Genomic DNA, 15,670 nt, shown 5'->3' on the forward strand with positions numbered 1-15,670 from the left:
GTATCATGGATGAATACTGCACACAAACTGTACTCATTAAGTATTCACCTACATGCACTGCACGCAATATCCGCTCAGTCATTTACTGACGTCATACTTCTCGTTACGTCATATCTATCTTCACTGTTGAAGACCGTTCAAAACGGCGATATGAAAACCATGACAGCAAAGGGGTTTAAAATAGGAATTCTATGAAAGTTGTAACTAATTTTTAAAAAGTCCACATGTGGAATGAATATATACGATACAGTTAGTTAATCGGGAATATCAACATTTTTTTCTAACATTTTCATCATAATTTCTTAGAGACCGTTGTTATTAACCGAGTTAATGGATTGTTTCATCACCTTTATTGACATGACAATTTATTGTCCTGTTTTCTTTAAGATAATACCCAAGGATATGCTTTTCAGCAATCAATACCAGTCACTAATCATAATTTGGTTCTGTTGTGTAAGTTTGTTGTTTTGATAATTATCGATTTGCAATTTTTTGTAGAGGGAAGCATGTAGGAAAACATGAAGTCAAATATTTAGTGTTGGACAGCTTTGAGGAGTACATGGGGCTTTGTGTTTACTGTCAAGGGGTGGGGCGGGCACTTGGGCCAATTGGACTTAGCGTTGGATTAAGCGATTTTTTATGTTGTAATGAAAAAAATATTTACGAAAATTCATCAAACGCTGTCATATTCGTTGAAGTTTGGAACTATATTTCTGCGCGGAGCAATTCTTTTGGAGCACGTCATCATGCAAAAAAATAGCGTAAAGTGTACGACAAGTAACCAAAAATTGAACAAAAAGCTGTTGAAGTTTTCATGAAATGGTTCTTAATCAGGTTTGCAGGATAAATAGAATACATGGTCGGTGTCTTAAAAATAAGTTGCATTTCTGGCTCGGGACAGAAACACAACAGTGGCTCGCCAATTTTGTCTTTCTTCATCCTCGCCAAAATGCAATTTATTTTTGAGACACTGATCATGTATGTTTTAATAACTTCGTTTACAAAAGTACTTTACCCCCGACGAGGTTGGTTAGAGTATATATTAGCTCTTATCAACCTTTTACGATGTGTAATACACTATAAGTTACCAAAGGAAACAAAAAAGTAAACAACATTACAGTTATTATCAGATAATAACCATATGTCATTGATAAAACGGGTACAGAAAATAGATCGTTCATAACCTAAACGGATGGACTAGATAGAAAATAGATACATGTGATCCCACGAGACCTAAATTCATAATAGGACCATAAAATTGTTTAAAAACTACATCGATTCAATTAATTGCACACCAACTCTAGATCTGTACAGCATCCGATGCACTGAAGCATTAGTGATAATTTATTTATTGGCAAATACCACTTTGTAAACTTTAAAAGCGATTGGATGTCCTGTATATTAAAATGACAAAATGTCAAATGGATCCCGTCGACAGAAATTAAATATTTATATCAATTGAATTGAATTTGCATTGATAAATGGCAGCATTTGTTAGAAAAAAGCATGACTTCTGTGTGACAGAATATCCTGAGAAATATACAGATATTATGTCATACTTGTGAAATATATATGTATCAAACGGGATACCATTAAATCCACTATCTATTACATTTGGAATAAAAAAAATCAAATGGAAAAATGCCAAACCACACATTATATATCAACATTTCCGGTGTGTAATATTGCTATTAAGCTTTACCAACAAAATTGATGTTTACACTTCGATAATCGTCAAGTCGGGCGCATAGAAAGCCCGACCGCTGTACACTTGCGATAACAATTAGTGTGAATCCGCAATTGCGATTGTTCTATTGTTTAAAAATGTATTCGTGTAACCTAGAGAACTCAAAGCAATATGTGAATGTATTTTAACTATTTAATATATCTCACAAAAATATGTTATAAAAAAATGATGTTATTGTGTAACTTTTATCCTCAAGTTGACAAACTCTCCCGTGAAATTGGACTCGTCAGATTTGCTATTCTAACAGATGTCTGGCTGTTCCGTCAATGCGTATAACGTCTAACGAACGACGATCGTTGTTTCTTTAAGAGAGCGTAAATTAAAATAAAACTGCCTTCAAAATGTGAATATATGAAATATTTTTTTTCATTTTTGTTGTTTAATTTAGTTTAATGCATTTTAATTAGCTATTTCATTTCAAATATATGTAAAAAAAAATCAATTAAGAAAAACCAATAAACAACAAAAAAGGAAAAAATATTTCTTGAATAAACCGGTCTTAAAAGAAACCGGGAAAATTAGCACGGTCTTTGACGTCGGATGGTATGACGTCACGCTTAAAAACAATATCACGTCATTTTGAAATGTTTGCCCTACATGGAAGTCTACCATTTTTCACTGTTATCTGGTAATAATCATTCACTGTGTCATATACGAAATAAGAGAAAGTTTAAAACGTCCATAGAAAATTTTCGATCGGAAAGGTCAATGCAGTGACAAGAAAAGTCTGCTCTGATTGGTCAAAATTGCAAGAGTTATGTCATCACAGTGAATTGTATATCATCGCAAGTGTTGGTATAGGAATCCATATGTCTTTACTGAAATTTCAGTCAATTTGGACCCGTTTTTAGATTCGCCCAGCAGCCCCTTGGAGTCAGTCGGGGTCAATGTGCATTTAATAAAGTGTTATCTTAAAAATTTAACGTTTCTTAAAACCACAAGTCCTAAGACGCAATCCTGGAAGCGAAAATCCGCGGTAAATATAAAATAGTTCTGACCAATCGTTGTAAAAAAGAAGCGAAATCTAGCGAAAAGTGGAAAGAAAGCAACGATAGAATAGTCCCAGTCTTTATGTTCTTGTCTTTAGAATTCGTAAACAATTCTCTTTTCCAAATTAATGTGGTATTCTTTAATACATTTTAATTGGGAAAAAATTATCAGCTAGACAGTAAGTGAATTTGACAGATATGGATTCAAGTTTGTAACATCACTTCAGTTAAGCTTGCTCACGTTACAGATCAAATTTCATTTTTAAAGCAAGAAAATAAGAGTTATGGTCGCCATAGTGATCCCTTCCTATTTTTTTGTGTGACATGAAACTGGACGTGTTAGGAGCTCGTCAGTTTGTCTGTTTGTTCTGTTGTTGTATACCTTGTTCTCATTTGAGAATGTGACCTTACTTGGATTGACCAAGGTTTACCTGGCGGGAGTTTTCGATGAAGCAGAAGACGCTTATTCTTTCGGAACACATGGTCTTGTTCTCATTGTACTTTTTCAGTCAATCCTTCCTTTTTCCCTATTTAGCCATAGTTTGATGGAATTTGAGTTTAAATTAATTACGATTATGTTCCCACGATGGTATTTTCTTGATGTTTTTATTTGAAAAGTGTTACGTTTCAACACGGGTTTACATTATGACTTGTATACGCCAACACCCTATACGAAGGATACATAATGTTGAACTTGGTTCCATTAACCAAATGAAGGCAACGCCGGTTACAATCGCATTCACTAATTGCACTTAAATGTGAGATAAGAAGAAAAAAAAATTAAAACCGTAAATAGAGCCATTGTGACCTGATGGGGATATACATGGTGTTATGGTGCATTAGCTGAACAAATGTGTAAATAAAAGTAAACAGTAGTGATATGGTACAGTTGGTTTTCCACTTAAGGCCCAATTTAAATAGTTGTTGTCAGAACATGGCATTATTTTACATATTTACATATAAAATTTATACACCGAATGGAAACCAAAGGTAAACATCGCTATGACAATTCATTTAGATGTTATCAACATGATGAATCCTAAACAGCATTACAGGATCAATATACCATGTGAGTAAGCTGTTTTACACATTACACAAACATACAGCAAGGGAACACAAGAATGCGACAAAGTCAACTCCAAAGGCTAAGAACAAATTAAGACCACAGGAACTAGGATGTATTTCAAGGCATAGAGGACATTTTGTTCCAGAAGCAAGAGTGTCCTCTGCTTCGTCGCTCACCATGTCAGTATTGTGTAACAAGGAATGTCTAACACATTCCCATAGTCCTCATCAATATGTTTCTCTCTAAGCCTTGTTTTTAAGTTTTGTCGTTAGAATTTGACTTTTGTCATTAAAATGGTGATATGAATTCTCGAGTATCGAGTAAACAGAAACATGTAACAGCCTGAAGAAGCGGTATTAAATTTATGAAATGAAATTTTGAAACAGAAATGCTATTTCGGTAGCGTTCGCTTATTAATGGCTTGTGAAAGTCATGGTTATCATATCAAAAACTGTTATGAATACTAAAATATCTTCACATTCAATCCAAACTACACCAATGCATGATGATTCATTTTTTTAACTATCGTAACAACGTGGGCATGTTTCAGAAAATCCCAGCTCTAAACGACTTTACAAAATAAACATTTATCCATAGTAAACATATTACATTCAAAGCTAGTATAAAATATTTTTGGAAAAATATTTGAAATCCCACATTGTTTACTTCATCTATACAAGTCTTGGTAATTATTGATTTCCGTTATCTTTTTATCTTAAAGAGTGCAAGCCTTTAGGCTATTTAATTGCAAGAAAACATTATGACTTCAATGAAAGCATTTAGCGCACAGGGAATCATTATGACTCAGGAAAGCATATGCAGATTGAAACTCGTACTGAATGCATGATAACGTATCCTCAGCTAGAGCTGAATCGGTTTCCATCTAACAGAGGTGAGCTATTCTATCTAACTATTGATATATACTAAAATCGTTTCTATTTCATATTTACTTTTTCCGAATTGATTGATTTTACTGGGGGGTTTTTTCTGTTGCAGATAAGTTGGTAACAACTTGTAAAGATGGCCGCAATAACAAAACAGCCTGTCGGTAAGTAGGCAATACACAAAGATGATGTCGACAACATTCTAAGCAACATATTTTAAGAGGAAAAACCTAATTGCAAACTTCACATTTGCATTACAATGATATTGTTTTTGGCAGTTCAACATCTTGTGTCAATTGTAAGTGATGTATCTACCATTTTATCAAAGATAAGAACATGCCAAGACATGACATACATTCTATTTGCTACATGCACTAAATCAGTTTCATCTAAACATTTTTATTTTCAACATAATCCGAATGAATCAAAATCATTTCGCTCTTTCAAGCACTGAATTGCATTTTTTTTTCGAAATATCCCAATATGTTTATTTGCCTATAATGATCTATGGTACCATTTTTTCGAATTGTGGTTTTAAGAAAAATCACGCATTTCCACCTTTACTTGTACACTAACTTTAGTTGACATACAATATATTTGTATTCCTTTAGACACGAGCAGATTGTGTGTTACAATCATTTTGATGTAAATATCAGTTGTTATTTTGACGGCGGTACAATTTTCAATTACACACTGTTAAGATAGACTTTAGTATCATTGATCTGTCCTTTTGAGTGTGTACTGTGGTCGAATAAACGTCATCATTTATATATCTATAGATGTTGATATTTTCATAAGTTCATTTGCATCTCGTTATCTCGAACTCGGCGTGACCATTCGATTGATGTGTGTTTGAATGTTTTGTGTAAAGCTAGGCAGGGAAAACAGATGTTTCGAATTAAATGTGGTCTTCGAGATATTAAAGTTTAAGATAACGCGTTGTGATTGTAATAGTTCATTACAATGAGGTAAATAAATTGACTAAAATTAATATTGATAGTTATATCTAATGCAATTTCTTCAGTCAAATAATTAAGTATATATAGAGATATTTGACATTCAGTGTATATCTAGTTGTTTTATATAAAATCATTATGATTCCAGGCTTTGGCAATCAAATGCCTTTAAATGCTATGGAATATTTGGCTTCTTTGGATTTCATAAAAATCCGGCAGCAAGTGGACTTGGCTGAAGGTAAGTAAAATAACTTAATGATATCAAATTTGATCACCATTTTAAAAATAAAAAGTCTTGTTGTACTGTATCTAACTCTCATTTATTAAAAGGTGTGTTTGGTACAATTTTTAAGATAGCAGGTAGCAGACACTGTTGGTTGACTTTAAGAGGTTGCCATAACCTGCATGCCACGTTTTAATTCATTCGAATGGTGATACGGTTCCGAATATACACATAAACTTGACGAAATTACCTCATATGTGAAATTTATTTAGTTATGGGGCAGCGGCACCTCCCCGGCTCTAGATTTTGTTTTTTGTTTTGTTTTGTTTTTCGATCAGTTTGAATTTTCTTTAGTCGCCGGCAAGGTTTCAAATTTGGGCCCTAAGCATTGCTGACAAGTCTTGAAGTACGAAGCAGCAGCTGTATGTTGCAGTTAGGTTCATTGTTTGGCTCTGCTGTATCTAACTTTTAATCATTAAAAGTCCCATTCACTTTTTAGCCATTGTACAATCTTTTGATAGGTTGTTTTCAGAATCTCTTTACCGATAAAGTACTCATCCTCTTTAGACTGTATGAAAACGCACAAATGAATAACAACTTGTAATTCAAATTTAGAGTTAGATACAATGGAACCAAACAATGGGCATGGATTTTAAAGCTGATAAGACGACTGAGGAAAATGCAAAGTGATCGAAAGAAAAATCGGAATCTAGATGGGGGGATGAACTAGCCAATAATGTAATACATTACGTCATTTTCATATCTAATAATTTCTTTATAACTTCAAGTACATGTCTATATTCTGAACCTTGCTGCTATTTGCATGACTTTAAACATAGCATACTTGATACAGCAAACGTTAACCTGCAAATCGCGAAAATTATATAAAAGAAACACAAGTGAATACCATCTTTAGATACCAATTTAGTGTTAGATATAGAATATGTTTAGAATAGCAATCCTGATATATTAGTCTTGCTCTTCAGAAAAAATAATTGATGTATCCTATGTTTGAATGAAGTTTTTTAAAGACAATTTTATTGTTATCTTATCTTTCACATTGATTTTACATTGATATGTTGTCGTTATTCATTATAGTTTGTCTCTCAGTATATCTATCTAGTTAATGTAGTACCGAGCGTAGCTCGAACGGCCCTGCAGAGGCCTCATATAAAGCAAGCTCTAAATGTGAAAAAATCACACATTATCAGTCTTGTGACAATAAAACGGAATTCCAAGTAATGCTTTGCACCAATGGATGAAGCAACATGGCGGAAATGGCCACAAATAATCTCAGTCCCCAACGCGCTTTATTACGTGTATCCTAAAACTTTAGGTTAAAGAAATGTTGTTGAAACATTGGTCACGTTGTGAAATACATCTATGCTAATACTACGCTCGATCCAAATGTTTTTTTTTCCATAATTCATGTTATTGATAAAATATCTTTAACGTAAACACACGGGTGTGTTGCCATTTAAAAAATTAAACACATGTTGTTTGGTATCACAGGCCTTTGAATATATCACTAGTTAGTAATGATTACACCTCTCCTAAGATTTAAAGGATATATGCTTTATCTTGTGTTTGTGATTCTAGCTTTAATCATATGTAGATTTTAGAGTTAATTCTTAAGAAATTGTAGTTTATTAAATATATAGTAAGAGGACCTGTTCTTTTGCTTAAAGTGCTGACACCATGGCAAGTAGCAAACCGGTATGAAGTGCTCGATGCCAACGACAGAGAGTTCATGAGAGTAACTGAAGGTACTGTGGTAATATGGTTAGCTATTTTATATTGTAATGCAGTATAAAGGTGAGCCAATGTTACTTTATCCTCTCCAGCACCGACGGACTACATAGGTCATTCAATAAGGTAACAAACAGCCATAATCCATAGCATATTACTCTTAAATGCACCATACCTTTCAACGTGATTATTGAATATCACCATTAATTTAAACACAGTAATTTATTTCAATCAATGACACATTACCAATTTAAAAAAGAAATAAAGAGAGGATTGGAAATTAAGCTAAAAGCAGTATATTGATTCCTTTCTCAACTAGAGGCTACAGCAAACTTTACATGCACGTTTACACAAAACACAGATGACTTAACAGTGGATATAACATAACAGCGAAAGAAATGTGGCAGTCTCCTATTAAATAAAGAAGTGGAAATATCTGATATATATGAGCATGTTCTCGTTAGCAACCACTTCTGTAAGTTTTTCATTTGGAGTAGAAATTAGAAAACTATAACCATATTTAGATGCAATTAAATATCAACTTCATTGAGAAAAATATCTTTGTAAACAACGGCAGAATGATAATGAAAGTATGTCGTGAGCACACGTTATTTCTGATCGTTACAGAGTCGGACATCTGTGAACGACAATGTTGCATGCCGGTGCAGAGAGCACTCGTTCTCCACGTCACTGATCTGAGTGGACAGGTCAGAGGAAGTTTCAATATACGGAAACAAATCAGCTGATATGGCTTTTGCTTCTGTTCAATTTGTAATCGATATCACAGTAGTCGAAGTCTAGAATATCAGAATGTATTTTTTAGACTGTTAAATGTAAATTGAGATTTTTGAACTTTTTCTAATGTGTACAATTGTTTTTAAGTGACATTACAAGTAAATGGTTGGTCTTGTTTGGATCGAACGATTTGTTCTGTCGAAAAATCGAACAAACGTCACTTACATCGTTTAGGAAGGGCTTTGGAGATTCCCCTTACAATCAGTTAAGTGAGGGTTCAACTTGTAAAAGTGAACGAAGTCGACTGTATTCAATTATCATCACTTCGCAGGTTTCGAGTTTGAATTAAGATTCCGTTCACATGCATGTCGGTATGTTTGTTTGTTTTCAACACTGACCATTAATTCGAAGCGAACTTGTCAATCTTCCTGACAGTTCAGCTGATTTTAAAATACACTGTATGAGATTGACAAAGAAATTACAAGTAAAACATGTATTGATGTCATATTTAACAGGAGTTTGCCCAGGTCAAGAAAGACTTTAAGTGCTGGGCCGGAGGAAGTTGTTGCGCTAGTGCTGACTGTTGCGCTATAGAAATGTGGACGGAGAGTCCAGTTGGTCAAACTATCTCACGTTCGCGGCAGATGTGAGTATGTCTGTATATCAGTGTCTGCAAATGTGAATCGGTCTGAATATCATTTATAATTGAATTTCTTTCATATAAACTCTATTGTAACGGAATATATAAATATATAAGATTTTTATCAAACGCATTACAATTATGACTGATCAGTTCGGTTTTTTTTTCTCTAGGTACTACTGCTGTTACCCAAGGTTCCACGTGTTTGATGGACATGGTCAACAAATGTTTGAAATAACAGGACCGTGTTGCCCATGCCAGGGACCCGGATGTTATGCCGATCTGAATTATCCGGTATGTAACTGCAGTTTGATAGGCTGAATTAATTTTTCAAATTATATAAGTAGTTATGTATACTGTTTAGCGGTTTTTGTATGTGCACAAAACTTGCAGTTTGATAGCAACATAATTTTGTATCAATGATTATAAAGTTAATTTTTCTTAAATAACTATATAAGTGTAAGTAAGAGTTGTAACAATACCAAACTCCAGATCAACAGCGTTTTATTGCAAGCTCGTCTTGTTGCTCTCCCGAACTTTTTTTCCAGAGCTTCCTCTTTCCATTTCTGGTACAATCAAATCGGGGTTTACTTTCATTTTAATATATTGATGACGTCATACCTTTCAATGATCATAAATAGCGGTTTTTGTATTATCTTTAAATTATCGCAGCACCTTACCTTGTACATTTCACGGATCTCCATGGAAATCTTTCCGTTCAGATTTTGTCCTCGTTGAAACGATTGTGAGTTAGAATTAAGACAATGTTGACAGGTGGACATTCTCTTGTTGTGTTTCTATTTATTAAGAAACGTAACAAATTTCAATACAGTTGACCAATCCAGGAGGATCTGACGCTGGTGCCAAGGTGACGAAGATCTGGGACGGAGCTGGTAGAGCATGCTGTACCTTTGCGAATACGTTTGGTGTTCACTGTAAGTAAAAACAGAATGCTCATGTAAATGCCTATAAATCAAATTTTAGCTTTGTAGTCTTCAATAGAAATAATAATGTCAAACAAACAGCCATTCAAATATAGCACACATGAAATGATTATCGTGAACTCATATAAACAATTAAACTATATTGAATTTAAAACGCAATTTTCATTACAAGGATAATGTTTATAACTATGGTGTTTATTTCGTTGCTTAATGAAATGATGTCGGAAATGGTTTGAAACTTGAATAATAACAACTCACTATGGCAACAGCAATTGGTTGAAATTGAGCAACCAAAGAACGTACAACTATGCTGCGGTCCTTCGCTAATGCGTCGAGCGATTCTCTGTTGCTTTCTATCTCATTTTTTTTTACCTTTGACATGTCATTTGACGTAGAATAAAAACGGAATTAATAATGAAATTTAAGCATTGGTGTATTCTTCGTAACAGGCGCTCTCAGAATTTAAAATAAGCCGTCTGACTAGTCCACGGAAAAATATTATATGGGCAGAAATGTAATATATTGATCTGGAAAACATTTTATTTATAGACCTAGTAACCGCATTGTATTCTTAAAACAAATCCTTGCACAGTCCATTCGAAGCGCCCTTCGGATTTCACAGCCTCAAATGATGACCTAAATTAAGGTTTTAGAACCAATGAATTTATTCAGCAAAATGTTTAATAATGAAAATGTCTTCCTTTATCAGTTCCTCCCGGAATGGATGTCCAAAGGAAACTCTCCATTTTCGGATCGGTATTTGTACTTGTAAGTATGATGATCTGATAATTTTATTACGTATTACGAAATACTTTCTTGAAAACGTCTTGGACACAAACAAATATCTAGTTTTGGTTCATTCATTTATATTTGGAGGAGGTGGTGCTGATGATGTGGGCGTGATTTATTCACTCTAAGACGTTCCTTCATCTAAGATAGTTTATTCATAGAACAGATATTAAAGGATAATAATAATTTCTTATCTTCCATAATATTGTAGTGACTTTTCGATTTTAGGAAGTCAAAACGATCACGACGGGATAGGCAATTTATACTGTTGTATCTATCAAAAATTGTCTCGCGACTGTCATTGCAAATTTGAATTCTACCAAGACCAGCAACAAAGTTTTAGAAATAAGATATAATTATGACTGATTTTTTACTGGAATATATTTTTTTTTCAATTCATTTTTGTCATTTTGTTGTAGGATTACTTGTTGTTTGAGAACAATGATGGAGGCGGATAAGTTGAAAATTCGACAAAGGTCATATGTAACAGCTGACCACTTGATAGTTGTCTTGTGTTAAGGTGTTGTCCTTAGCTTTCAACAAATATGTATACTCTCAACAATTCACTGAACATGTGTTATACTGCATTAGTGTGAACAGTTTTATAATGTGTAGATTTTTACTCATTAGGAAATCAGAATTGCTTTTTGTGTGTTACAACATATACAGTAATGTGTTATACAAGAATGTATCAAGACTTTGTTGAATCAAAACATGTTAGAGAGCAGGCCTGCAATCTGGACCTGCAAGCTATCAATTTCTGACTAACTGTGATCTTATACGCATGGACAGCTTTGGGCTCTCTCGATTTTATCATATCCTTAACAGAATCAGATACATTATGTAAAATTAAAAACACAAGGATTTAGTGATTAAGAACAAGTTTCTTTCTGATGATAGAGAGAATGTTATTTCCACCAAAAAAGGCACGGAATCAAGAAATGTTTGTTTCAATCGTCAGAGTATTATTGTTTTACTCTGTTTCAATTGGAAGTGTTCCTTGGTGACCGAGTTTTTCATCCTTCTAAATCATAGAAACCTTTACTCAATTACAATCAGTATTCTAGAAGGATTTTTCTCGTGCCATTTGATCTTGCATGCGTCAGACTTTAGATAAACAGGTATTGTATTATCTGATTTTAAACAAAAATGTGTTTTTATGTTTCAAGATTTTATATCTAGACCAAAAACCCTATTGTGAGCATATACATGATGTATAAAGGGCTCGTGCATTAAAAATATGACATGTACCTATTGTTTAAAAACTCTTAACTAACATATTCGTTGGTATCATGAAGGTATTTTAAATACACCTGTATATATTTTGAAGTTTGTCAAAGTAGGCAAAATATGCAATATATTTTAAGTCTATTACACGTTATATTAGTATAGGTAAAACATTATATACTTGACCTATCTCTGCGAACACTATCTGTGATTTCGTGAATACATTATCATTAAACATGCATTATTTTAACTTTACTCGAGGAGTGTTCCTTTGATATTTCAGGGTAAACACATACATAAGATTTGATTTTTTTTGTCTTGTTTAACTTAACTTGTGTGATTGAATCTTCATTTACACCAACATATTTGTACACCTATTTGATAATATTTTCCAGTAGAAGATTAGAATGAGTGACTCACTATTTTGGTTTGCACCTTTGTAACTTTTGCATTATATAAACTCAATCAGCATTCCATTCTGTGCCATTTTTCATTGTCAAATAGTAATATTCAATACACTGATTTTGGTGTTTATTTCTATAATAATTATGCTGTAGTCATAAGCATTCTACGGTTCAGCATTACAAACGTCTTACTTTGAAGACTGTTTTTCATTTCCTATGCGATATTATAGAAATGTTTTACATAACATTCTTGCTGTTTCCAAATTGATATTCAAACTAATAATTGATAATATTTTATTACTACTATTTAATTCTAAATTCTAGAAGTAAAAAAAGTTCTAGAAGTTCAGAAATATTGATTAAAGTAATTTTGTTATCTAAATACATGTCAATTTGACCATTATGGCGTGTTGCATAATCTTTGTTAAAATACTCACCGTGCTTTTGATGTATACAGTAAATTCTCATTCACTTAACATTTAGTGATTTGGATTCCTCGACCCTGTCACATTTGCAAATTATTGCAATGAAACCAGGATTTTAATTTACCTGTATGAAATTATTAAATGTTATCTATTTTGTAGACAAGTTTATGATGTTATGTGTGAATACGCTTTCGTCATTACATAATAAAGTTGCAATTATTATCTAACACTGAAATACATTTGTTTTACATGTGTATATCACCTTGGTCAAAATTGGGAGCTCGCTAGTGGAGACACACTGGTCTTTCACCAAGGCGCTAGGGGTTCGATTCCTTGCACGTGCGTGAAAAGGTATAGGGTCACCTAACTGACCATGTGGGTCCCCCCTCCATGTCCTCTGGTTTCCTCCCACAATAAAACTCCCGGTTAACAAGATTGATTAATATAAGGTTGAAGCTTGTTTCGTCATTATTGTGAAACATATTCATATATCAAAGTTTGTTGATGATAATGATTGTCGCGAGTCTATACTTGTAATGTATCATAAAACACAAGATATAAATACACAAGAGCTATCGACACCATAATCTAGTAATATGAATAACGAATAATATAGAGCTTTAGAAGGGAAAGACGAAATCTCAATTAATCGCGTTATCCGAGTGTTCGATTTAACTTTGTGCGAATGTTTAGTGTGAAGTTTAGCTGAGACCAACGAAATAATTCGATTTATACGAGTTTGAGTTAACGAGGCTCAACTGTATTTGTACGAGATCAGTACATACTCTTTTGCACCTGATACGCACACATGGCCAATACAGTATATCAATATGATATTGATACCTAGTGGTATATTATACATTGTAGAATTTAACTTGGTATTTGAGGAAATCAGCAGGTTTTTTTCCGTGCAAAATTAAGAACGCCACTACTGATTCAAATTTTTCACTAAATATGCAATCGTAATACTAATGTTTCAGTAAATATATTTCATTTTATCAAATATTTCAACCAACAGAAAATCAAGCAAAGATAGCAGAAACTATATCACAATGCCCGCTGATAAGGTGACAAGAAGAACAGTTTCCATAAACTCGATATTATCACGTTTTAGACGATTCCTATTACAGTGCATGTAGTTGGGTACATTGTAATATTGCACCGTGTTGTTTATCCGGTACGCTCAGGTAACTGGATACACAAGCAATAAAATATATCTGTGTGGGTTGTTGTATTCAGTTCACGTTTCCTAACGATACCAGAATTATCCACTTTACTTTAAGCTTCTTATCAGATAATCGATATATATATATGCAAGGTAAACAATGGCTTCCCTGTTACCCCGTAATTATCTACTGATCCTGATCTGTTCGGGTGTGTATATGTACTGTACGAACGTTTAGCTGTGCATTGGTGCACTGCATATACCTTGTATAACCGGAGAATCCGCGTAACCTTGTGGAGGAACAACGTACAAATACGCTTGCTGGTCATGTTCAGGTGTTGGTCGATCGAACTGTAGACGTTATTGATGAATAGTAAAGCAGTAGTGTTTTAATTACCTAACGACATATGTGCCATGCACAAAAGTCATTATGTTGCTTAAGTCTATAAATAGACTTGCTCGACCACACATGATTACGTAATACCTGAAGAATTATAAGACGGCATTGAAACTTACTGTCTGTATGCAGACCTTTTCCAATATAATCAGAGATAAACAATAGGTGTTGCGATATCGGAGGATATTGGCGTTGAATAATTGATAATAGAATTTATGTAACACTAATGTGACAATGTGTCTAACAACTGTTATTGCTGAAGGTTAAAACATGGTTGATGAAGAGAAACCAGGGACGATATTATGATAATCGTCATTCATTTAGGGAATAATATACTTGTATATACTGGTTATTATAACATGAATTTAGGCAGAGACTACATGACGCGATATATGATTTTATCTTATCATATTTTATCTAGTTGATGTGTTATAATTGACAATGATCCCTGGATTGAGCATATCACCTACTGCACAGTTCAGTAAATGTTGTCGTCTTAATCGCCATTATGAAATTACCATCAAACTCACTTGAAGCGGAGAAAAGTTAATCGGAATTTGTCACGAAGATAATCGCCATCGTACTCTCCACTTCACATTGAATACACATAATTGAATATGTGATTATAATAAATTTCTCAAATGTCGATGTCGATCACCTGTCTCAACCGGAAAGATGGCCGCTATCTTTGGGCTGGCGTCAGATTTCTTGAGTATTTCGTGAATAAGATAATGCAAATTATTCAATTAAACATGTGTTACGTACCCATTAGTTTAGAATTGACGTTATAAGCACTGACGGAACAGCCCCAACAAAAGGAAAAATGATTTAGTTGAAAAAAGATAGATTAGTTAGAGATGACGTCAATTAAGGAATGCATTAGTTTGTGTAACTGCAAAATAAAAGACAAAAATAAAATTAAATTATTCAAGTTATACTTAATTAGTAAATCTTGATTGTCAATCAAGTTAACCATTACAGATATCACGATATTTTGTATTCGAGGACAATTGATATTTTTATATGACTCGATTCAATTCAAAGTTTTTAGATGTTTTCGTAAATGTAACTTGCATTTTGCATTGCTAGGAGTCATCCTAAATTCTATTCTGTGTCATTTGTTCGGTAAGAGATGTTCATTGCATCGTTATCTAATAAGTATGTTCTTGATATAATCATTTTCAGTGCCCAGCATCACATACCTCTTATGAGGTTATTGTTTGATAATGTTTCAAGTTGTAAATTACGATTTATAATCCATACTTCTTCCTCGAATAGATACCTACACAAACTGTGGGTATTGAAAGCATAGAAAAAAAATTATCTACCA

General features: G+C 33.5%; 1 protein-coding gene across 1 annotated transcript; it reads left to right on the forward strand.

The window, feature by feature from the left end:
* The first annotated feature begins 4,822 nt into the window (after positions 1 to 4,822).
* LOC132555084 (phospholipid scramblase 1-like) lies at positions 4,823 to 11,216 on the forward strand. The gene is made up of 9 exons (XM_060219425.1): positions 4,823 to 4,850; positions 5,791 to 5,880; positions 7,554 to 7,631; positions 8,242 to 8,321; positions 8,865 to 8,995; positions 9,163 to 9,283; positions 9,822 to 9,924; positions 10,643 to 10,701; positions 11,142 to 11,216. The coding sequence occupies exons 1-9, from the start codon at positions 4,823 to 4,825 to the stop codon at positions 11,178 to 11,180; spliced, it is 729 nt and encodes a 242-aa protein (XP_060075408.1). The 3' UTR covers positions 11,181 to 11,216.
* Positions 11,217 to 15,670: the final 4,454 nt, after the last annotated feature.

This window comes from Ylistrum balloti, unplaced genomic scaffold, assembly GCF_031769215.1.
Source record: "Ylistrum balloti isolate Yb309-2 unplaced genomic scaffold, AGI_CSIRO_Ybal_v1 Utg369646, whole genome shotgun sequence".
NCBI classification, from domain to species: Eukaryota; Metazoa; Mollusca; class Bivalvia; order Pectinida; family Pectinidae; genus Ylistrum; species Ylistrum balloti.

Bases quoted from the DNA above. Each gene is read 5' to 3' on its own strand.
- LOC132555084 (XM_060219425.1), top strand. From the start codon at position 4,823: ATGGCCGCAATAACAAAACAGCCTGTCG. The intron at 5,881-7,553 runs GTAAGTAAAATA...TTTTGCTTAAAG, and splicing joins GCAAGTGGACTTGGCTGAAG to TGCTGACACCATGGCAAGTA. The intron at 8,996-9,162 runs GTGAGTATGTCT...TTTTTTCTCTAG, and splicing joins ATCTCACGTTCGCGGCAGAT to GTACTACTGCTGTTACCCAA.